The following is a 25,268-nucleotide window of genomic DNA, read 5'->3' on the forward strand; positions in this document are numbered from 1 at the left end:
ATCTGAGGAATTATTTGAAGTTGAATTGAAGATCAAAGGCATTCGAATGGAATTTTTATGGTCGATCGGTATTGCACGGAAATCGATGTAATACTTTACTACCTCTTTATGCTTTATGGAACATGTTGATATTGGTAAATGCATGAATAAGATAATGTTGGTCACTTTTGTGGAGTTGAATAATTTATTCACTCGATATGAATGTGGTAGAAATTCTGTAACTGAATACGGATCGAATGACTAAGATAAGAGATTGATAATTGTTAGAATTAAATTACAAGTTTGTGATTGGTGATAAAGAAATCAGCTCTGGATTTGTAACTTATATTTTATATCATCAAGGGTTAAATGTTAAAGATACTTGGATGAAAAATTATGAGAATACTCCGATATGGTAAAATTACGAAATTACCCTTATGTTGGAAAATGATAAGAATTGCCCCTGGAAGTTGGTTAATAACTCTGAAAAGACATATTGATCCGATATAACTACTGATGTGCATAAGAAATGTTAGTTTTATTTGGAAATTATGGATAACCGGTTTTAATCCTATGAGAGTTTGTGAAGGAATCATTTCAAAATCAAAGAATGTTCGGGAAAGCAATTGATCATAGGATCTCTAAATTATAATTATTTCGTTAAGTGCTAATATTGAAATTATTTGGTTAAGAAATTACGAAAATGCCCTTGAGAGATAAAATAGTCTGAATTGACCCTGAATGAGAGAGTACTTTGAGGATTTGTACTTAACTCGATTAAGTACGAATTTAATTGTTAAGATCCTATCTTTGTACAGAAAAATTTATAATATTCCGTATGTAAAATCTGAGAAGACACTTGACCCGAAAATATTCGAATAAGGAGTAAATACTTGAAGAGTAATTTATTGGAGGTATTCTGCTGACAGAATTGTTCGAAATGACTGAAGTAAATGATAAGATTGAATTAAATAATAAGACAGGATGGAAGGAAATGATTGAAATATTCTAGAATTATAAAATGACCAAATTACCCCTGGAATGGAAATGACTCAAGAATGTCACCAAGCTCAGGAATGAATGGATATACTCAAGCTTTGAAATGAATAGAAAAAAATGTTAAGCACCAAAATGACCAAAATACCCTTATGACCTAGAATAAGTAAATGTCTTGGATTAATTAAGAAATCCAAATAAACATGGATGTTGTGCTACCAGTAAAAGTTGTGGAACGCAACTTAAGTGATTAACCAACGTTAGTACTATATCATTACCTGAATGATATAAGTATCACTTGAATGTTTGTTCATCTGCTCAAATTTGGATCGATGATAATTATGGAAGTACTTGGCGCAGCTCAACTCTAGAGCGCATACAATACTAATAAGTGGGTAGTCGTTAGTTAAATCAACCACGAATACCAGAATGACTTTATTATATGAATAAATTGAAATAAAATGTAGTACAACGTGTATTTGAAATTCAGAAACGTCTGAATTATTCTGGAAAACTTTAAAGTAATCGGGATAGACTTGCTTACCAAACGAACTAAGTAACATCAATGAGTAAGGATTAAATAGGTGATTTGATGAGTTTGGAAACACTGTTGAACTTACATGATGAATTGTCATTATGGGTTATGAGCCATGGATCAAGTACGTCAGTATTTCCTGATATTGTTGAAACGTGGAAATGAAATAAAGACCGTTGGAAGATTTATTCAGTGATGATTATGGGGATGATCTATGGATCTGCACTATGGTATTAAAGAGTGAATACACTGGAAGGATAATGAATTGACTTGTTGACATGCATCAGTTTGAGAGTTGTGTAACTCGAGTTGTTTGATAATATGATCGATAGTCGTAGATTGTAAATGACTTGAATCTTCGATTCTATATTTCATCTAAAATCACTTCGGTCATGTTTGAAAAAAAAACAAGTAACGCAGATGGAAAAGATTCTGAATATCTCATTTGGTTCAATTGAGCTGAAATCCTATGAATTTAAAGTATATTCCTGAATACCCCTGATTGTTTGGGTAATGGAATCCCTCGCAGTAAATCTGAATTTAGAATTATTATGTATAAAGGTTCCTGAACGTTTTCCTAAAGCACACGAAAATATAGTGGGATTCTAATGTATCAACATTAAATGTCTGGCTAGATCGGTTAGTAATCAATTCTCCTCAATAGGACATTGTTCCAGGAATTCGATCAAATTTCATAAGTTTCATGTTATCCAAAATGATAACTACAATGGCCTCTGGAAATACTGGGATTCTCTAGTGTGTTCCCTACTTATTACTGAACTGTTTTATTGGTTTTAATATGTGGTACACCGAATTCATTGGTTATTGTTTTATGGATGCACCAATTTAATGTGACAATTTATGGAATATGGCTGCTATCTAATTTTTGTTTTGAAATGGTATATGATTACCATGTTTTTGGATTTATGGAATTTATGTCACGGTGCAATTGAATTTTGGAATTGAATTACGATGGAATAGCTCTGATCAAGCTAAATGGGCCTAATGTGACTCTTGAGGGCCCCAAGATGTTTCATTAGGTCGGCTTTCCTTTGCTGTGTGCTTAGGGTAAGCTATATGGACTTATTGACTTGGGCTTAAGGATACAAGCTTCATAGCCTATCCTTAAGTTGGTTTTCTTTTTGCTATGTGCATAAAGTAAGCTATATGGAAAATAATTTTGGGAACTACTGATGGTGTACCAGAAAAGGGTTTAAACTATGATTTTCAAAAGTTAAACTCTTTTACGAAATTGTGAGATTTACTGGACTATGATTTGTACCTATTATGATTTTATTATACTGTTGGAACACACTAGACATCCTATTCGATCTCCTGAAAATGTCATACTTTGAAAGGTTTCTTATGAACTGAGATTCATGGCTTCTACTCGATGAACTTCTAAGAGAACCCCAAATTATTCTGCAAGCTGGTATACATATGATTCAATAAGGAAATTATATGGCTTTCCATTTATCTACATGTCATGTAGCATCATCTGGTAGTTCTGTATTACTGAGCTTTCCAAAGCTCACTCTATTACTCACCTTTTCAGGTTAAAACAATTGTACCAGTGCATCTATCGACTTCAGTAAGGGAGTTCTTCCGGCGTGGTTGCAGAGTATGGTACTTGTGATTAGGGGGCATGTAATTGTATTTTGATTTATATACGAGTTTGGAAATCTGTTTTATTTTTAAATAGTGATAAATGATTTTATAAGTTTACATGTTCTGATAAAAAGTTTTAAAATTTCCGCTATTTTTACGGTGGGTCGCTCCGGTGGCCCTAATGTGACTTTCCGAATCGGATCGGGCTACCCGCATCGGTTTGGGGTGTTACAAGAAGTCGCTTCCAAACACATCTAAGTAAGCCTATGAACATCTATTACAGCACTGATAAAATGAAAATTAAAGCTCAACAATCATATACTATATTTGAAATTCGAGATTGCTTATGTTCAGGAGGAAAATTAAAGCTTATACCTTAATGTACTCGACATATGGCAGTGAAAAGTGTTTACCCATCTGTAGCAGCAAGAAAAATCTCATCAGCCTCAGTCGCCCACTCCCGTGGACTAAAAGCATATCCATGGTGTTGTCGTCGTGTTCGGCTCTTGGAGCCACCACCTGAGAACTCTGCACAGTTCTGCATGCATGGTTGCACACAAGGATGCCGAGAAATGGCCCCTCAGTTACAACCCATTTATCTTTTAGTCTTGGTACAGCTTCCTTATTTCCACCCGATTCAACATCATCTGATGGCCCTGGTAACTCGATTGGATTTTCGACTTCCCAATTAACCTCGGCATCCCACTTTGGTTCAGCATCCCAAATTGGACCTGGATCGGACAATGTAGAAGATATATCCTCTTTGTCATTTATTGCAGCATTACCCCGAGAACATCTAGAAGGATCATTTGCTGCCGTTAACCCACTCCATCCTTTATCTGTCCTGGATTTTGTTCTGGTCCTAGGCCAGTTTAGAGTGGTTGAATGTGGTAACTGGGGATGAATAACCTCCGGCTCAGCTGCCACATTGCTTCGCCCAGATGATGGCCATTTGATCTTGGGATCAAAGCCTCGCACGTAATCAGATGGTTCGGTGCCAACATGGGTGGTACCAAATGTGTCCATCTCACCCCCCAGACATCGACTAGGATTCATTATTGAATCTATACTAGATAAACTAGAAGCTCTGGGAATGCCATCCGTGTTTGACCTCCTCATAACATCTGTGTACAGGTCTGACATGTCAACTACTTCCCTATCAGCAGAGTTTTTACTGCCTCGATCCTCTTTTGCGGCTGGAAGGTACTCGACTTCGTAGTTGTACTTCGGCAACCACAGAAATTTTTGGAACCCGGCAACAAAATATCGCAGAGGACCAAATCGTTTCTGATATTTCTCAGAAAGTTCTAACACTGCAACAGATGAGAAAAAGAGACAAACTCAATATCTGTAAGGAACTGAGGTTGAATACTCAAATCATTCCAAAAGGATTAAAAAGATCATAACTGCATCTCACAGTCAAGTTGGCCACATGTTCAGGTATGTTAGTCAGGAAGCATCCAAGCATAATCAGTCCACTTCATATATATATATATATATATATATATATATTTCTAGGAAGAACATATGACTGATTGATATTGTTCTAACTAGGATAGATCATCTCTTAACTAATACATACCATCACTGGCAAAACCATAATAGGAGCACGTCATCCCAAAGTGAATAATACCGGTCTGAACCCACTCAACGGCAAAAACATCTGTCGCAGTAAGGCCTCCCTGAAACCAACGAGAACCTCAATTGTAAGCAACAAAAAGCACAGTAGGAAGTTAATGCGTCTATAAAAAGAAAATCTAGTATTACCACCATTCTTCATATTGTGGTGGTCATTACAAAAAGACCATGCTTCCACTAATTGAGAAGCAACAGCAAAAGATACTGACCATTATGAATAGCATATTTCAGTTCACCAGCTAAGTAATTTGAATTGTTAGGGATTGTTAGAAATAGTTCAGTTTAATTATAATGACACATAATCTAATACATATCAATAGATGGTATCCACTACAAACATCTACATACAAACGTACTTAGGCTTGGTAAACCTACAACTAGGCTTGTTAATTTGGCTAAGCATGCATATTTCTAGTTCTCATTGCACTAAGCTTTCCTCTCGTGTCTGTTTATTGAAAATAATTAGTGTCATATACTACTTAAAAGTGAATTAGTGACTTAAATAACAAGCTGGTGGCAACCAAAGACCGGTAAGTCAATCTCTGTAGTTCAGGTGCAAAATTAAAGAGATAACTGGCTGTTGAATCCTGGGAAACCAGAAGCCCCCGTATCTCTTCTTGAGACCAGGATATTACTGGATAGGGTGGAATCAGTTTTAAGGACAGTGTTCCTACTACACCTCGTCCTTGAAATACAGACTCCAATAATCTTTGGAGCAACAGAATTAGGATCATCAAAGCATTGCTAACCTATTTCTGACCCATGGATTTAAAGGTTTTGAAGAGAAGACAGGTATTAATCTATAAAGGGACAACAGAATAACCAGAAGCACAGACCATCGCATGTTGAACTTGCTAAGAAGCATTACCTTAACAATAGAAATTGCAGCGGAGAACGGATCTCTAACTCCAAGAACAGTCCAAACCAGTGAATTGTCAGAACCTGCTGGTATGATTCCATTGGAATTTCTATACCAAGCATTTTTGGTGGATTCTTGCACCTAACCAAGAGTTCAGGAGGAGTATCCACAGGAAAAGTTTCAGAACCTTGCTCCACTGAAGAAACTAAAGTCTGAGACAAACAATTGATAAAACACTGCTGATCTGCAAACCCAACAACCCATCGAACTGCCTCTTCTACACTAGAAGCCACGAAACGATTATCCTTTCGCCTTCTCTTTGATTTAATAAAACACGAAAGGCCATAAGAACCCTTTTTCAGAGGATAAGAATGCACAATGAAATGTCTAACACCAACATTGTAAGATACCTGCCAAGATAAAGAACCTAAATAGACTGATTGCAAACTCACAAAATCCAAAATAAATACTTATTCATTCCAACAATTTATTCAGAGACGAAATGGTTACCGAGACGACGTCTTCAAGAGACAAGACACCAGAACCCCAAACCAATGCCTTGCTAGTGAGTGTAGCAGCAACAGCTTCTTGGTTGGCAACATCAGTGGCAGAATTCTGCTCTATATCAGCAGCATTAGTATTAGCGGGAACATTCTTTCTCTTATCTAAAATGAGCCTACCTGAGTGAACCACATAACCAAGCAAATCAGATTTTTCATCCCCTTCTCGGATATCGATCCGGTGCTCGTCACACTTCGATTTATCCGGCTGATCATTCGCGACGGGGGCTTTGTCACATCGAAAGGAAGCCTGCAGCTTCTTAGTACGTTTCTCTGGGAACACAATTGGGGAATAGTGAGTTGCTAACTGCGAGCAAAAGCTCAGCCGACTCAACGTCTGCGGTGGCAGCGATGACGATGACACTCTATTATCACTCCTTGATAAACTTCCACTTTTTGACATATCCGTTCATGCCCGTAATTGTCGTTGCCAAAATCCACAACTAACGAGAAACAAACACAGACATACAAAAAAAAAGATAGTTCCTTCTCTCTTTTCTTATAATCTCACACCAGCTGTAGAGAAAACCAGGAGATTATGACAATGCGAGCTCAAGAATGATCATAGGTCTCCTCATAACGTAAATCGAGACTCACCGGCGAAGGCCGTCGGAATGGTATTAGTTGGTTGAGATTACGGGATTTGTTGATCGGAGCTACGGTGAATCGGTAAATCCATACACCACTAATCGTAAAATTGAAATTAAAATTAAATTATAAGTCCAAGTAATAATTCTTTTTATTTTTTTGTAAAAAAAAAGGTCTACTTATTTCTTATTATTAAATGGAACAATTATAAGAATAATAAAATATTACTAATAAAGATAAATATGAATAAGTTTTTCTTTTAAGATAAAATGATTTTTCTGTATTTTAAAAAAACTATTAATATTATTGGATAAGAAAATAATAATATATCATATTTATGTATTATCTAATTATATTAAATTTATCGTGTTTATATCATAATTTGATTTTTTTGGGGTAACCTACAATGTTAGTCATCATTTTATCTATTATTTATTTTTTGATCATTAAATTAATTTTCCCCTATAAAAACATTGTTAATGAACGTTATTTTCATCATCTACGATTCAAATTGGGATAAACTAAGTATTTAGTACATAAATTATGAATTTTTACCTATTTTAATACTTAAACTTTCATTTTTATCAAAATCATGCCTAACGTTTAGTTTTCATTTCATTTTAGTACATTGTCGTTACAAACATAACACGTTTAGTATTTAAACTATCATTTTGGAGTTTGATCCGTTTTAATATCTAAACTTTCATTTTATTTTCAAAACTTAACTTTTGAATGAGGTTAATAGAACGAAACAAAAACTAAAATTTATAAGGGCGGATACTAAAATGAAACAAAATTTGAACTTTAGGTACGGTTTTGAAAAAATTGAAAGTTTAGGTACTAAAAAGAACCAAAACTGATAGTTTAGATACTAAACACAGAATTTACCCTTAAAATTGATATGACATTTCTTTATTTTAAAAAAATTACACATCATTTTCTTTGGAGTAAAATACACAAATGGTTCTTCAATTATAGAGTTATGCTTCATTGAGTCCTTCGACTATTAAAAGTTATAAAATGATCCCTTAACTATAGGATATTACTTTATTAAGTCTATTGACTATTAAAATTTACAAAATTTTTACTCAACTGTTTACATGTTCCGAACTTGTCATTTTCTATGAAAAAATTTATGACATTTTAAGTTAAACGTTAACCTGCTGACTTTGCTATGGTAAATTCTGATCTCATAATCTCAAAAGGTTATCATATCTCAGTAAGTAGGTTAACATCCAACTTAGACTGTCATTAATTTTCCAACGAAAAAAATGAGTTTGAAACATATGAATAATCAGGTAACCATTTGAAACTTCTAATAGTCGAGGGAATTAACAAATCAACATCCTATAATCAATGGACTATTTTGTAATTTTTAACAATCAAGTGACTCAATAAAATAACACCCTATAATCAAGGGACCATTTGTGTAATTTACCCTTTTTTCCTTTTGTCATCAACAACATGTTATTTTTGTAATATTCTTATTTGATTAATATAACTATAACACATGTTAGTATCGTCATTATATTTTCAATGACCGATGAACAAAGTAGAAAAAAATAAAGTCAGTGATACTTTTAACAAAAAGGTAATTTAGTGACCATAAAAAACAATAGATTGATAGCGAATGATATAATTTACAAAAGAAATATATCTAAATTATGTAACTTTACTGACCATTATATACTTTTTGAAAGTTTAATGACCAAAATAATTATTTAAACATAGTTTTTTTATTAAATAATGACCTCTAATGTACTTCAATGAAAAACTTTTAACCATCTACCTAAGTATCAAATGTACATGACAACTAGTTAAAATTCTGGTCGATTTTGATTCGATTTGGAGATGACTATCTAATTCAGTTGGTAGAACACAAGGTTCTTACTTTAAGGTCGTGGGATCGAGTCCCACGGAAGGCATTTCATAATTCGGAGATCTTCTACGAAAGCTGCTCTCAACCTGGTGTTGGGGACAGCCTACTATTTTACCTCTCTCTTACCCCATTACATATGGGAACAAGGGACACCCATTTCGATTCGATTTGGTTTCTTTTAGTTTGAATTACTTTTCTGTTTGGCTAAAATTTAGGTTGGTTTATGTTCGATTCGGTTTTTTGAGTTTCAGGTCAAATTTAGATCATCATGTTCGAGTCTATTTCGAGTCTATATGATACCAAACAACAAAAACTAGCACAAGGCATTTCAAAACGAGGATAGCGGCCATCAAAGCAAATACTCACACAATAAACACTATCCCTGGAAGTGAATATTCACCGCCGATGGCGGCGTGAACAAAGAGGGCTGGATGAAGAAGAGAGCCGAGGGCAGAAAAGGATGGAACATGAAATGCGAATACCTTTTGCTCCGACCATCCGCGCCACCGAATTCCGAGCCTAAACCGGAAAAGTTTAAACCGTTAATTTTTCTCATACTACAAAGGGAAAGGTTGGAGAAAAACTCGAGTTTAAATAATCGGATAATACAAGGAAAGAGTATTGCCTGTCTTGATCTTAAAGTTGTGAATGTTCGGTTGCCTCCTAGAAATGAATCTGACGGGATGATCTGCTGCTTGTCTGGGCCGGTCGGTTGCAGTTATTAGCTGCAAGAACATGCCAGAAAATGGTTAGGCATCGATAAACCGGATTCGTGGGGTGCTAATAAACAATAAGGATAGCGAAGGCATACACAAAACAAAGAGAAACTATGGCCTTAAACGTCTGATACGAAAAGAATGTCGACATAAAAATGAGGAAGAAAGCATGGGGTTTGACTAGCAGCCTGTGAATCACACCTTCTCATCGAAGCGGAAGAGAGACTGATCGAGGTAGGGAGAAGGACTCGTTGCTTGACAAGTTAAAGGCAACGAGGATAGCGTCTTCTTTACAAACTGCAGAAGAGTCGTGAGGCAATTAGACATGCAAAACCGAAGATTGAAGACTTAAGACACCATGCCGGAAAACTATCAGAAGAGAATTCCAGAAAAGATACAAGAGAACCGTAAAATAGTAGACTAGCAACAACTTCCGGTTACGAAACTCACACCTGCGAGGCACTGGGGGCTTTATTCTTCATCCATTTTAGGTGTTCAAGTACATTAATATTATTTGAGTGAAAAGATACGAAATTCATACGCATCGAATGTATTGATATTGCATGGAAATGATCACAGAAACATTCAAAGAGAAGGTAAAGCTCGGCCGCTGCATTCTGAATGAAGTAATAGATCATGTGATTGTTCAAGAATTCAACAAGACAAAACAGACAAAATAATGAGAGAAAAAAACCTGGGTTTGATCTGTTTCTTCACTCCATATTTCTCGGAATATGAACGAAAGCAAGCGTTGTTTGATACCACTCAAAAAAGAATTGTTTGAATTAGGCTGGTCACGGTTTATACCATTATCTACAAGGTCTCCACGATTGCCCGACAACTGATGCAGTTAACTTTCGTCGGATGTTTTGAAGTTTTAGCATCAATAGTCAGATTGTTAGTGAAAAATAGTTAGGCTCTCAGGTTTAACAACTAAAATGATAAACACTATGGGCAGGGTCCAGAGATACATGTTAATGAGAAAGCCATTTGTGTCCAAAACATTTTCGAGAGAGAAAGTAACTCGACATTGAAGAGCTCTACACACTAACAGGAGGTACATGAATTGAAAAACCCAATAAGTACTTCAGTTTACTAGTAAGGCAGTAATAGCATTTGCAATAGAATCAGTGAAGCCTAAGTACATGATAAAACTAGAATAGAGAACATAAAAGAAAAAGCATCATGCCTGAGAACTGGAATTTATAAAAAGCTCATCATCTTCACGACAATACGCACCAATGGCTCGAACATCGACAAGGCTCCCGGAATCCCTGATTTGAATAATGTATATCGTTTGATAACGAAGCGATACAACCGAGAGCAGATCATCGTACAAGAAGGCACCCGCATTGTGGATGAAATTGAAACAATCATTGTGAAACACCTTCTCACCTACTTTAAACCCGTCATGCAACCTGATTGTATTGCAAAACAAAATTAAGAACAAAACGAAACAGAATTTAGTATTCCATAACTAATGGCGCAGTGTTTGATCTTGATTTATACAAACCCAACGAGGTGAATGGTGATTCTTTCAAACGATGGGATCCCCAGAATAGCTCCGTTACGAGCACCATGAACTGGAGCAGTGGAAGTACGAAAATCCCGAATTGATCACTCTCCATGTAGAGAAAGAAGCCTTTGCATATAAGCTCATTGAAGAAGCAAGTGATCGAACGTATTAGATCATAAATTTGATCCATTATGGGAGCCTAAACCCAAACCCAAACTAAATTGATGTCATTGCTTACATCATTTAAGTAAAGATGTCATTGCTTACATCATTTAAGTAATGATGTCATTGCTTACATCAATTTAGTTAGGTGAGAGTTAAGTATTTGTTGAATTTGTAATGGTTTAAATTAGTTTATTTGTGTGGTGTAGGATTGTTCTTGAGTAGTATAAATACCCCTTCCTATTTTAGTTTTAAGCATCAAGAAAAATTAAGAGCTTCTAAGTGAGTGAAGAAGCAAAGTCTTATAAGAGTGAGTTGTAGTTTTTGTTTTTGAGTGAGAGTGCTCTTGTAATATTTGTTTGAGTTTCAATAAAAGTTGTTTGTGTGAGTGTTTTATTTCCAACAAAGCGGTATCAGAGCGAGTTGGAAAGATCGAAGGTCTCGACGAGAGGAATCCGCCGCCACCAGAATTTTCTCAATATGAGTTCTGACGCACCGCCACGCACCGCCGGAAGACCGCTGCCAGAAAATCGAGTTGACTCACTGAGTTGAGCCGAGTCAGCCGAGTTGGAGACCTTGACCGAGTTGTCCAAGTCCCTCCCAAGGTTTTTTCGGCATTCTGGATTCATTCTTGCAATCGGATTTTACAAAATCTCATTATATTGAGAGATATGGCAAATGGTATGGCACCATTCCAAGTTCCGACACTCAACAACAACAACTAAGACAATTAGAGTATCAAAATGAAGGTACTTCTTGGATCACAAGATGTGTGGGATATCATAGAGAAAGGCTATAACGAGCCTACGGATGATGATGCTTTTGCTACTCTTACACCAGATCAAAACACAACTTTGAAGGATTCAAGAAAGAGAGACAAGAAGGCTCTCTACCTCATCTATCAAGCATTAGATGATGATGGTTTTGAAAAGATTTCAAGTGAAAGCTCTAGCAAGGAAGCGTGGGAGAAGCTGCAAACCTCTTACAAAGGATCCGAGCAAGTGAAGAAGGTTCGTCTCCAAACATTAAGAGGTGAATTCGAATCCTTAAACATAAAAGCATCTGAGTCTATTTCAGATTATTTCTCAAGAGTAGTAGATGTTTCTAATCAATTAAAAAGAAATGGTGAAAAGTTAGACAATGTGAGGATAATAGAGAAGATACTTCATTCGTTGGATCCCAAATTTGAGCACATCGTCGTGACGATGGAAGAAACTAAAGACTTGGAAGAAATGACGATCGAGCAACTCCAAGGATCATTGCAAGCATACGAAGAGAAGCATAAGAAGAAGCATGAGTTTACTGTGCAACTCCTCAAGCTGCAACTCAAAGATATGCATGAAAGCCAACGCAATGATAGAAACCAACGTGGCCAAGGCAGAGGTAGAGGCCATGGACGAGGTGGAAGTCAAGGTCATGGACGAGGCTGGAATTACAACAACAATAATTCCAACAACAACTATGAGAAAGGAGAAAGCTCAACACGAGGCCGTGGAAGAATCAATCCGAACTCAAGGCGTGAAAAATCTCAAGTTCGATGTTATAATTGTCAAAAGTTTGGGCATTATGCTTCAGAATGTAGAGCTCCCAACAACAAAATTGAGGAGAAGGCTAACTACGTGGAGGAAAAGACAGATGGCAAAGAAACTCTTCTTCTAGCACGAAAGGAAACTGATGGTGGCCAAGCAAATTCCTGGTATCTTGACAGTGGTGCAAGCAATCACATGTGTGGAAGGAAAGACATGTTCGTGGAGCTAGACGAGTCAGTAAGCGGAAATGTTTCGTTTGGAGATGATTCCACAATAGCAGTGAAAGGGAGAGGTAACATTCTTATCCGTTTGAAATATGGGAGACATTAATTTATTTCAAATGTCTACTATGTGCCCAATATGAAAAGTAACATCTTAAGTTTAGGGCAACTGGTAGAGAAAGGTTATGATATTCATATGAATAATTATAATCTTTCTATAAAAGATGATAATAATAACTTCATTGCTAAAGTGCTGATGTCAAAGAATAGAATGTTCTTGATCAACATACAAAATGATGTTGCAAAGTGCCTGAAAGCTTGCTATAAAGATGCATCATGGCTTTGGCATCTTCGATTTGGGCATCTCAATTTTGGAGGTCTAGAGCTGCTATCTAAGAAGGAGATTGTGAAGGGACTACCTCGCATCAACCATCCTGACCAGCTTTGTGAAGGGTGTCTAGCTGGGAAACAATTCAGGAAAAGCTTTCCAAATGAGTCAGAGACAAGAGCCAAGAAGCCACTCGAGCTCATCCATACCGATGTGTGTGGATCGATCAAGCCGAGCTCTCTCAGTAACAATAACTATTTTCTTCTCTTCATTGATGATTTTTCAAGAAAAACTTGGGTATATTTCTTGAAACAGAAGTCAGAAGTTTTTGAAGTCTTTAAGAAGTTCAAAGCAGCAGTGGAGAGAGAAAGCGGTAGAAAGATCAAAGCCATGAGATCTGATCGAGGTGGAGAATTTACTTCCAGGGAGTTTCAAGAGTTCTGTGAAGCAAATGGAATTCGTCGACCAATAACAGTTCCTAGATCCCCCCATCAAAATGGTGTGGCAGAAAAAAAGAACAGAACAATCCTCGACATGGCACGAAGCATGCTCAAAAGTAAGAAACTACCTAAGGAATTTTGGCCAGAGGCAGTAGCGTGTGCAGTCTACTTGACAAACCGATCTCCAACAAGAAGTGTATGGGGAAAGACACCGCAAGAAGCATGGAGTGGAAGAAAGCCTGGCATTTCCCATTTGAGAACCTTTGGAAGTATAGCCCATGTTCACGTACCAGACGAGAGAAGAACGAAGCTTGATGATAAAAGCGAGAGTTTTATCTTCATCGGCTATGATGCTAATTCGAAGGGTTACAAGTTGTACAATCCAGACAATAAGAAGTTTGTGATTAGTCGAGATGTGGTCTTCAACGAAGAAGGAGAATGGGATTTTAACTCTCATACAGATGACTTCAATTTCTTTCCTCAGTTTGAAGAAGATGAGCAGACAATGAAGGAGCAACTAGATGAATCTCAACAAGAGCTTGCAACTCCACCCACTTCACCAACATCAGCCACTCAAGGAGACTCATCACCTTCATCATCGTCAAGTGGGAGTCAAAGTGAAAGAGTTGTGCAACGCACAAGAAGCCTTAGAGATCTCTATGAGGTAACTGAACGACAAGATAATCTTACATTATTTTGTCTATTTGCCAATTGTGAACCAGTGAGCTTTCAAGAAGCGGTACAAGAAAAGAAATGGAGAGATGCGATGGACGAAGAAATCAAGGCCATTGAGAAGAATGACACATGGGAACTTACCACACTTCCCAAGGGACATAAGACGATAGGTGTCAAATGGGTGTACAAAACAAAGCAAAACGCCAAAGGAGAGATTGAAAGGCACAAAGCGAGGCTAGTTGCTAAAGGCTATAGTCAAAAGGCTGGAATTGACTATGATGAGGTATTTGCTCCTGTTGCTCGATTGGAGACTATCAGACTAATCATTTCTTTGGCAGCTCAAAACAAGTGGAAGATACAACAGATGGATGTAAAGTCTACCTTCCTAAATGGAGTTCTTGAAGAGGAAGTTTACATTCAGCAACCATCAGACTATGAAGTCAAAGGGCACGAAGACAAGGTGTTGGTGTTGAAGAAGGCTCTTTACGGGCTAAAACAAGCACCAAGGGCATGGAATAGCCGAATCGACAAGTACTTCCAAGAGAATGACTTCAAAAAATGTCCCTACGAGCATGCTCTATATATCAAGATCAAAGATGGAGATATTTTGATCGTGTGCCTCTACGTGGACAATTTGATCTTCACTGGAAGTAACCCAAGCATGTTTAATGAATTCAAGGATGTGATGATGAAAGAATTTGAGATGACAGACATCGGGCTCATGGCGTACTACCTTGGCATTGAAGTTAAGCAACAAAATGATGGAATTTTCATTTCACATGAAAGCTATGCAAAGGAGATACTGAAGAAGTTCAAGATGGAGAACTGTAAGCCAATAAGCACACCGGCAGAATACGGGATCAAGATGACCAAACATGAAGAAGGTGAAAGTGTAGATCCAACATTCTTCAAAAGTTTGGTAGGAAGTCTACGCTATCTAACTTGCACGAGACCCGATATTCTTCACGTAGTTGGATTGGTTAGTCGCTATATGGAATCTCCAACAACCACCCATTTTAAAAACACAAAGAGAATTCTTCGCTATCTGAAAAGTACAATTGACTTTGGCTTGTTCTATTCAGTTTCTAACGATTACAAGCTTGTTGGATATAGCGACAGTGATTGGGGTGGAGACATAGATAATCGAAGGAGCACTACTGGATTCGTATTTTTCATGGGAGATATTGCATTCACATGGATGTCAAAGAAAACAACCGATTGTCACATTGTCCACTGTGAAGCGGAATATGTTGCTACTACCTCATGCGTTTGTCATGCAATTTGGCTTAGAAATCTATTGAAGGAGATATGTTTGATACAAGAAGAGCCTACCAAGGTTTGTGTCGACAACAAGTCAGCCATTGCCTTAGCGAAGAATCCAGTATTCCATGATCGAAGCAAGCACATCGACATTCGCTACCACTATATAAGGGAGTGTGTTGCAAGAAACGATGTGGAAGTTGAATACGTGAAGTCACAAGATCAAGTTGCCGATATTTTTACCAAGCCACTGAAAAGTGAAGACTTCATAAGATTAAGGAACCTACTAGGGGTCACGAGATCAAGTTTAAGGGGGGGTGTTGGATCATAAACTTGATCCATTATGGGAGCCTAAACCCAAACCCAAACTAAATTGATGTCATTGCTCACATCATTTAAGTAAAGATGTCATTGCTTACATCATTTAAGTAATGATGTCATTGCTTACATCAATTTAGTTAGGTGAGAGTTAGGTATTTGTTGAATTTTTAATGGTTTAAATTAGTTTATTTGTGTGGTGTAGGATTGTTCTTGAGTAGTATAAATACCCCTTACCATTTTAGTTTTTTAAACATCAAGAAAAATTAAGAGCTTCTAAGTGAGTGAAGAAGCAAAGTCTTATAAGAGTGAGTTGTAGTTCTTGTTTTTGAGTGAGAGTGCTCTTGTAATATTTGTTTGAGTTTCAATAAAAGTTGTTTGTGTGAGTGTTTTATTTCCAACAATGCAACCTGATTGTATTGCAAAAAAAATTAAGAACAAAACGAAACAGAATTTAGTATTCCATAACTAATGGCGCAGTGTTTGATCTTGATTTATACAAACCTCACGAGGTGAATGGTGATTCTTTCAAATGATGGGATCCCCAGAATAGCTCCGTCACGAGCACCATGAACTGGAGCAGTGGAAGTAGTGAAAATCTCGAATTGATCACTCTCCATGTAGAGAAAGAAGCCTTTGCATATAAGCTTGTTGAAGGAAGCAAGTGATCGAACGTAAAAACTGCGTGAAGAAACTCTCGAACCTCTTGGCTTGGGGTGGGAGTTAATGGGCACCATCACAATCCTCTACATTGCACGAGTAAGAAAGCCACTTCGGTTTATAAACAATCAAATCCATATGGTTCTTACTGAAACTCACCAAGTACTGACCATCATCGGTGAACTTAAAAAACGAATGATCCGGATATTCCACATCGTACATCGTGAAATGGGGAACTAGATTCTCGTAAAATAACCCGGCGCGATGAACCTGTTGTCATTGACACAAATCATCGAACATGTCATGCGCAATAAAAATCAGAACATAGAATCAAAAGTAGGAATGACAGAACCACCCGAAACCGGTTAAGTTCGGGTCGGGTATCGAGGTAAAATTCAGGGATTTTTTCGGGTTCGGGACAAGGTATCTGTAACATCCTCAATACCGAGTTAGTGACTAAATTGTAAGGTTTCAAAATTTGGTGATTTAAATTAGAATAATTGAGTGGTTTAAAGACTTATATGAGAAATGTGGTGTAAGATCAAATTGAAAAGAATGAGGAATGAAAGGATAGTATAGTCATTTGTAAAGAAAAGAAAAATATAATAATAATATATGGTATATATAGATACACGTGGAAGGAAGGAAATAAAGTTTAGAGGTTTCCAGAGTTCTCTTCTATTTTTTTTCTTCTTCTTCTTCACGTCTGAAGCCAAGCAAAGGTGAGTTTTCTCTTGAGCTGATTATGTGCTGAAATTTAAGTTTAGTTTCGATTATTAGATGCTAAGTAAGATTAAGGAAAGATTAATTTGCTTTAAAACAACAAGATGAAGAGTTTATGAGGATTTAAAGATTTGGAGTTTTTGAATGAAATATCGAAATAAAGTTTATATTGAGAATTGGAAGTTGAATTTGACTTGTCATCAAGTTAATTAAGGGATAGGAAGTGTTAGAATAGGAATTTGAACATGTTGCAAAACTAGTATAATTTTTGCAATTACATAGGAATGACTATATTTGAAGTTAAAGAAGTGATTATGGAATAAAAATAAGTTTAAGTATGTGTATTAAAGTTAGGAGTATTAAAGGAAGTGAAATAGGAAGGTTTGAGCTGAAATAAGGTGATTTTCGAGCTCAAAATGGGATTTCTGGGCTAGGGGAATCGGTACCCATTCAAGGGGAATCGATCCCCCCTCAAACGAATATGAATTTCCAGAATGCTAGAGGGGAATCGATACCCCAAGGGGGAACCGATTCCCCCATAATGAAAAAAAAAGAAGAAGAAAGAAGAGAGACTAAACTATTAATCCCTTGAATTGGTAGGCTATTAGAGGTTAATTTCAAGACTTAGGCATCTGATAATCATCTTGAAAATTATGCTTATGTAGATATTGAACGTGACTTTGCTTCAAAGTAATCGAAGGGTTAGAATTGATTCAATTCAAACAAGGCTAAGGTGAGTGCATATGCATAATATGATTATGTTAGTATATTCAGTTCTAGACTTGCGATAAGTATAGATTTAATATCTTGATACATGATTCATTCAATATTATTAAATATGATATGAATTCATACCATATGCATTATGGGATATACTATGCAGATTGTGGTAAGTCTATTTTCCAGATTAGAGCTTATATATGAATGTATGTGTCATATGGGATTGAATGAGTTACGAGATATCTATATTAGGTATATGAAGTGTGTGTGATGTGTTTGTTATGGTTTATAGGTATGAATGAGCATATTTATTGACATGTTACAGTATATATATATTATATGAGTTGTGTAAATAGGTAGATAAATGTGTTAAATATGTGAAATAGTTAAAATGATCAATATGATTTCAAAAGAATATGAAATAAGAAGTATGAAAAGGACATAAGAAAGAATACGAAGTATATATAGCATATGAATATGAAATCATATGAGGGCTGACATGAATTATATGAAAAATAAACTACATGATTACAAATATATGAAAATATGCTAGTTTGATGGGACCTAGGAACTAGTATACGTGATATATATACATTTATATAAGTTATTGGATGAAAAATGAACAAGAGATGAAGGATAATACTATAGGAGTATGATAAAAACATAAATGATGACATGTATGTATGTATGTATGTATGTATGTATGTATGTATGTATGTATGTATGTATGTATGTATGTATGTATGTATGTATGTATGTATGTATGTATGTATGTATGTATGTATGTATGTATGTATGTATGTATGTATGTATGTATGTATGTATGTATGTATGTATGTATGTATATGTATGTATGTATGTATGTATGTATGTATGTATGTATGTATGTATGTATGTATGTATGTATGTATGTATGTATGTATGTATATGTATGTATGTATGTATGTATGTATGTATGTATGTATGTATGTATGTATGTATGTATGTATGTATGTATGTATGTATGTATGTATGTATGTATGTATGTATGTATGTATGTATGTATGTATGTATGTATGTATGTATGTATGTATGTATGTATGTATGTATGTATGTATGTATGTATGTATGTATGTATGTATGTATGTATGTATGTATGTATGTATGTATGTATGTATGTATGTATGTATGTATGTATGTATGTATGTATGTATGTATGTATGTATGTATGTATGTATGTATGTATGTATGTATGTATGTATGTATGTATGTATGTATGTATGTATGTATGTATGTATGTATGTATGTATGTATGTATGTATGTATGTATGTATGTATGTATGTATGTATGTATGTATGTATGTATGTATGTATGTATGTATGTATGTATGTATGTATGTATGTATGTATGTATGTGTATGTATGTATGTATGTATGTATGTATGTATGTATGTATGTATGTATGTATGTATGTATGTATGTATGTATGTATGTATGTATGTATGTATGTATGTATGTATGTATGTATGTATGTATGTATGTATGTATGTATGTATGTATGTATGTATGTATGTATGTATGTATGTATGTATGTATGTATGTATGTATGTATGTATGTATGTATGTATGTATGTATGTATGTATGTATGTATGTATGTATGTATGTATGTATGTATGTATGTATGTATGTATGTGTATGTATGTATGTATGTATGTATGTATGTATGTATGTATGTATGTATGTATGTATGTATGTATGTATGTATGTATGTATATATGTAAGGGTTATATGAAAAGGTATAGGTAATACGATGATCATATGAACATGTGATAAAGAGCTATAGAAAAAGAAAAATGTGATATGATATGTGAATATGCAATAAATTAAAAGACAATGCCCATGATATGAGTTATGAGAACTGTAAGTATAGTTGGCATACCAAGAGTCAAAGAACTACCTATGTCTTTCGAGACATATGGATAGTATACCTATGTTCTAAGGAACATATGGATAGTTTACCTAGGTTCTTCGGTACCTATGGACAGTTACCGAGGATCTTTATGACCTCTGGATAGTTACCGAGGATCTTTATGACCTCTGGATAGTTACCGAAGATCTTTATGACCTCTGGATAGTTACCGAGGATCTTTATGACCTTTGGATAGTTACCGAAGATCTTTATGACCTCTGGATAGGTCCTTCGGAATATTCATTGAGCTGTGGTGACAGCATACGTGTGCACAACCTCATAATACTCGTATACCTTGGGTTCTCAATAGTGTATATGGGCTTAAATAAGACATAACGAGGATGTATATAATTGTATCTTAATATGGTATTATTACGATTTATATTGGCTCATATGTGGTATAATAAATGATGGTATGATAGTATAATTGTGTTTGGATAGTAGACGACATGTTTATATTTTAGTAATTCTTTATTATGTAATTATGCCTCACTAAGTCTATGACTTAGCGTGTAAATGTTTTTACACGTAGGTTTTGAAGAGCAGGAGAATCAAGAATAGGAATTTGCATATCAACATATCTCTACTCAGCGATCAGATCAGAAGTAAAGTCACAATATGTATTTTGTTGTATGTAGTGTGTTGGCATGTAAGAAAAGTGTTAGTTACAAATGCTCTGATTAGTTTTTGTCTTGTTTTGGTTAACTCGTGTACAGTGACAATGTTATTTTAATAAAAGTTTTAAATTTCATTGGTTTTCGTTAAAAGATTAAAGTTTGAAAAGTCAATGTGACACCTCAGACTTGTATCCGGGTCGGATACGGGTTGAGGGTGTTACAGTATCCCCACCTGGCCCCAATTATATATATATATATAATGTTTTATATTTTTTTATATTAATTATATATATAATATTTTTTTATTTTTTATATTAATTATATATATAATATTTTATATTTTTATATTAATTATATAATACAAACCCTAAATCCTAGCTTTTATTGATAAATTTCTCAATGTAGGGACCTACCAAAGAAAGTGACAAAAGTGGCACGACGATTTTGGATGGCTTCATTTGACTTAATATTACGTATGCATCTTCGTTGTATGATTTGAATATCGGAACAAATTTGTATTTAGTTATGTATGTGTTTTATTTTGGAGTTTAGACAATTATTTAGAATTGAGTTTGAATTTGTGATTGTAGTTTGAATTGTAAATCATGTAGACTAATTTTTCAGTTTTTTGTGAACGCTTTTTCTATTTTTTATGAAAACTTGCTCGATTTTTCTCAGAATCGGGTTGGGGTCGGGTTCTCGGGATCGGAGCAAAAAAAAATCCTCGATGGAGCCCCGATAAAAAACCCGACGGGGATGGGAATTCATTTCGGGGACAAGGACGGGGACGGGGGGAGCAAAACCCGCCCCGTTGACATTCCTAATCAAAAGACTGAAAAGGGTTAATACCAAAATAAGTGCTCAAACTATACCGCTTTTCCCAAATAGGTACCTAAACTAATTTCGTTCCATCCAGGTGCCTAATGTTACAAACGTTAGCCGTTTAGGTGTTCGGACCGTCAACAGAATTAATTTCCCCATTAAATGACATGTGTCACAATATGATAATTTTGAAATTTATTTTTTGAAAAAATATTAAAAATATCATAAATTGTCTCTATTAGTGGAAATCTAAGAATTCAAATATGAATTTAATTTACGATCCTATTATTCCAGATTCAATCAAATAATTCTAAGGAAAAATATATTAAAATAATTTTTATAAAACTAATATATATATATATATTTAAGGTTTTATAACTAAGGTATTTATTTATTTAAAAATATCATAAAAGGACATCTAGTTACTTTAAGACAGCCCATTTCTTTAAAATTGAAAAATAAATAAATTTGAATAAAATTAAAATTATATATATATTTGTTTTTATAAGTAAGGTATTTATTTATTAAAAAAATATTAGAATAGGACATCTAGTTAATTTAAGACAATCCTTTCTTAATATTTAGAAATAAATAAATATAAACGATCCTTTAAAAAATGTAATGTAAATAAATACATAAACATGTAGGAAACAAAAATAATAATATAATGACTAAAATGAAAGAATAGGAAAATTTAAAATTGAATTCATAAAATAAGAAAAGATCAAGCCATACAAAACAAATAATCACATTTACAAACCAACAAAACATAATCAAAATTAATACTTTATTAACCTTCACGTGCTAACCTTCTATTGATATATGTAGGTATTCATTATCAAGAATCTACCTAATAAAGTTGTTACCATAAATAAAAAATAGGTTTAACATATTTATAATGAAAAAGTGAAATAAAAAATAAAGTAATAATTAAATACTATATTTAAAATATTGAAACAAATATTTGTAAACATTGTTTAAAATTACATAATTTTAAATTAAATTATTTTATTACAATTAAATCTAATATGAAATTGACATTTTTCTAATCCAATAATAGTAATAAAATATTATTCAATTTTCAACTTTAACTTTTTAAAAAAACAAAAGTAGTTTGAATTAACATAACTTTAATAGTGAACCCAGATGATTTTATTACCAAAATATATATAATATAATTATTATCACCTAATATCTATAATCAATAAACAAATTATTTAATATAAGTATTAATAGTATAATTTAATCATTATTAATTATAAGAGATTAAAATAAAAATTAGTAAAATTATAGGGGATAAAAATTAAAATACTAAATTAAAAATATTGAACAATAAAGATCAATAATAAAATAAAATTATAATTAATCAGTGATTAAAATAAAAGAAATTAAAAATATAACCTCATATTCATATATAAATTAATAGCCCTAATTAAAAATACCATGAAATATAAATACTATCATTGTAATTTAACCATAATTATTAATCGAGATTAAAATATAATTTTTTAAAATTAAAAGGACTAAATCTAGTATTTACCCTAAATATTTAATAAATATGGCAAGTACTATAACAATATAAAATAAAATAAGAAGACAAAATTAAAAGACCAACAAAATCAATTTAGTGACCAAATTGCAAAAGAATATAAATTCGGAGATATCACGGGCGTGATTTTCCCAAGAGTGAAATTACACAAACATCCCTTCCCAAAACGACGTCGTTTGGGAAGGGGAATAAAAGGCCCAAAACCGGCCTAAACTCAACCAGCTCTCTCATTTTCTTTTTCCCCCTCTCTCTCTAAAAGAGAGAGATGAAAATTCTCTCTGAACTCTCTCTAAAATTCTCCCATAAGAGATAACCCGGCCACCGCTAACCGCCGATCTTTGGCACCGATGACCACCGTCGGCCACCACCCATGGTGGTCGGATTTTACAAAACTTACCCAACTTGAAGATCTCAAAGCCCTAAAATCGATTCCAACCTTAGTTTTTCCTAAAAAAACCCTCAGAATCGTGCAGATTTAAAGAAAATACCTTCGGTATTTTGAGTTTTCCGACAATGTTTGGTATCCTAACGATGGTAAGTTTTCTTTTCTGTTTTGTTTCTCGGTTGGTTATTGGTTGTTGTTTTCCTCGTGGTTGTTTTCTTGTTGTCTTCTCCTTGTCTTTGCAGGTTTGGTGGCCTTTTATAGGCCATCATGAAACTAGCTTCGGTTCGATGGTCCCTCGGTGAGTTACCAAAGGGATGTAACATGAGCGACTGGTGTAGATTTTCTGGAAGCATCGATGTCGTGGCAACAAACGACTGGGGAACATAACGACGTAGTGGTTGGCGTAGAAGCGGCGGAGCAGTTGGAGGGACATGGCGGCACCGAAATCTCCCTAGGGTTGGTGAACCCTAGGGTTTCTGCTGTGCTTAATCTGGACCGTTGGATCATGTCAGATCCAACGGCTGATAAAACTGGCAGCTGAAGAAGATGCTAGAAACCCTAATTAGGTTTGGATCCTGCTGAGTGGTATGGGTCGGGTGTGGATCTGGGTACCCATTTGTAATTGGGTTCTGGTTTGGGCTTGTAATAATAATAATATTTAATAATAATAATAATAATAATAATATTTATAATAATAATAATAATTTTAAAAATAAATGAAAAAATTAGTGTCTACAGTAAGTGTTTGAATTTTGTCTCGAAAAATGTTTTAGTGTCTAAATAATTTTCGTTAAAATTAGGTGTCTAACATTTTAATCGGAGCACTTTTAGGTGCTTTGACCGTTTAACGACCGTTAAATTTGACCGTTAAGTAACACGTGTCGAGCCCTAATAATTTTGAGAATTTATTTTAAAAATTTTAAAAATAAAAATATTTTTTATTAAAAAAAACTCAAATCCTTATCGCAACAGCCCCCTCCTTTCCCCCTTTTCCCTTTCTCCCTTTCATGGTCGTCAGTCAACCAGTCGTGACCACAACCGTCGACTCCTGATCAAACCCCCGTTGACCTTTCGTTGTAAACTGTCATCGTTTGTCGTGGAGAAACGTTTGAAGTTTCGTCGGATTTTAAGCCACTATCGTTGTTTTTCTTTGATTTTGATCGATCCCAAAGTCCATATGCTATGCTGTCACCACCGTCCAATTCCGCTCAAAACCCATCCTCACCGTTGCTTCATCGGTGCTCCTCCGACGTTCTACCATGGTAACATGTTGAAATGATATATTTTGGTTTTTTTATAATTTCATCAAAAGTTTGAGGTACTTTTGTAAATAAATTAAGTTTTTTAATTTTTCTTTATTATTAAAAAATGATATTTTTATTATTAAAAAATTTAAAACTATAATAATAGGCACCAAGAAATATAACTATGAAAATGTTACACACTTATTTTTAACTTAAAAATTCTTTAAGTATCATATTGTTTCTCGAGATAAAATTTAAACACTCATTTCTATATGAAACCTAAATATATTTAGATTATTGATGATTCGTGCACGTTATAATAATTTAAAGTTACGTCAATAATATATATTATTTGCACGTAATTTCATGCAAAACAAGACAAAATGATTATTCCTTAAAAATTGCTTTATTGTTAGTAATGAAAGCAAACACGAATTAGAGTATTATTATTGGCTTGAAAGATGCATTATTAAAATCTATGTTTTGAAAATCGGATTGGATCGATCGGTTCAATTGGTTCAATCGGTTTAATCGGAAACTGTTGTCTAGTCCGATTTAATTTAGACCGGTTAAACCGCTACTAGTGAACCGGCCAGAACCGCTAAATCGTTCAAACCGGATCGGTTAAAAATCAGAAAAAAACACATTTTTTGTTTTTTTAAAAAAAAATTAAATCAAACGACATCGTTTATTAAACGAGCCAATTCGAACTCGAGTATTGCTGAGCTCGACTCGAACTTGAAAAATTTAAAAGTAAACTCAACTCGACTCAAACTCACGAGCTAAAAATTA

The 25,268-nt window shown here is 34.5% G+C and overlaps 1 protein-coding gene and 1 pseudogene across 1 annotated transcript; both read right to left on the reverse strand.

Annotated features, from left to right (window-relative positions):
• Nucleotides 1-3,487: 3,487 nt before the first annotated feature.
• On the reverse strand, nucleotides 3,488-6,578 carry LOC120209682 (sphingoid long-chain bases kinase 1-like). The gene is made up of 5 exons (XM_039208619.1): nucleotides 6,126-6,578; nucleotides 5,876-6,025; nucleotides 5,625-5,756; nucleotides 4,701-4,800; nucleotides 3,488-4,431 (listed from the first exon to the last, which is right to left on the reverse strand). Exons 1-5 carry the CDS (start codon nucleotides 6,576-6,578, stop codon nucleotides 3,488-3,490), a joined length of 1,779 nt encoding a protein of 592 aa, XP_039064550.1.
• A 2,440-nt stretch (nucleotides 6,579-9,018) lies between these two features.
• On the reverse strand, nucleotides 9,019-24,493 carry LOC120209683 (annotated as a pseudogene).
• Between the last annotated feature and the right edge of the window lie 775 nt (nucleotides 24,494-25,268).

The sequence above is a fragment of the Hibiscus syriacus genome, unplaced genomic scaffold (genome assembly GCF_006381635.1).
Source record: "Hibiscus syriacus cultivar Baekdansim isolate YM2019G1 unplaced genomic scaffold, ASM638163v2 tig00019627_pilon, whole genome shotgun sequence".
Classification (NCBI taxonomy): domain Eukaryota; kingdom Viridiplantae; phylum Streptophyta; class Magnoliopsida; order Malvales; family Malvaceae; genus Hibiscus; species Hibiscus syriacus.

Coding starts and splice junctions, on each gene's coding strand:
- LOC120209682 (XM_039208619.1), bottom strand. CDS start 6,578: ATGTCAAAAAGTGGAAGTTTATCAAGGAGTGATAATAGAGTGTCATCG. Junction 6,026..6,125: donor CTCTTGAAGACGTCGTCTCG/GTAACCATTTCG, acceptor TTATCTTGGCAG/GTATCTTACAATGTTGGTGT. Junction 4,801..5,624: donor CTGCAATTTCTATTGTTAAG/GTAATGCTTCTT, acceptor CGTTGGTTTCAG/GGAGGCCTTACTGCGACAGA.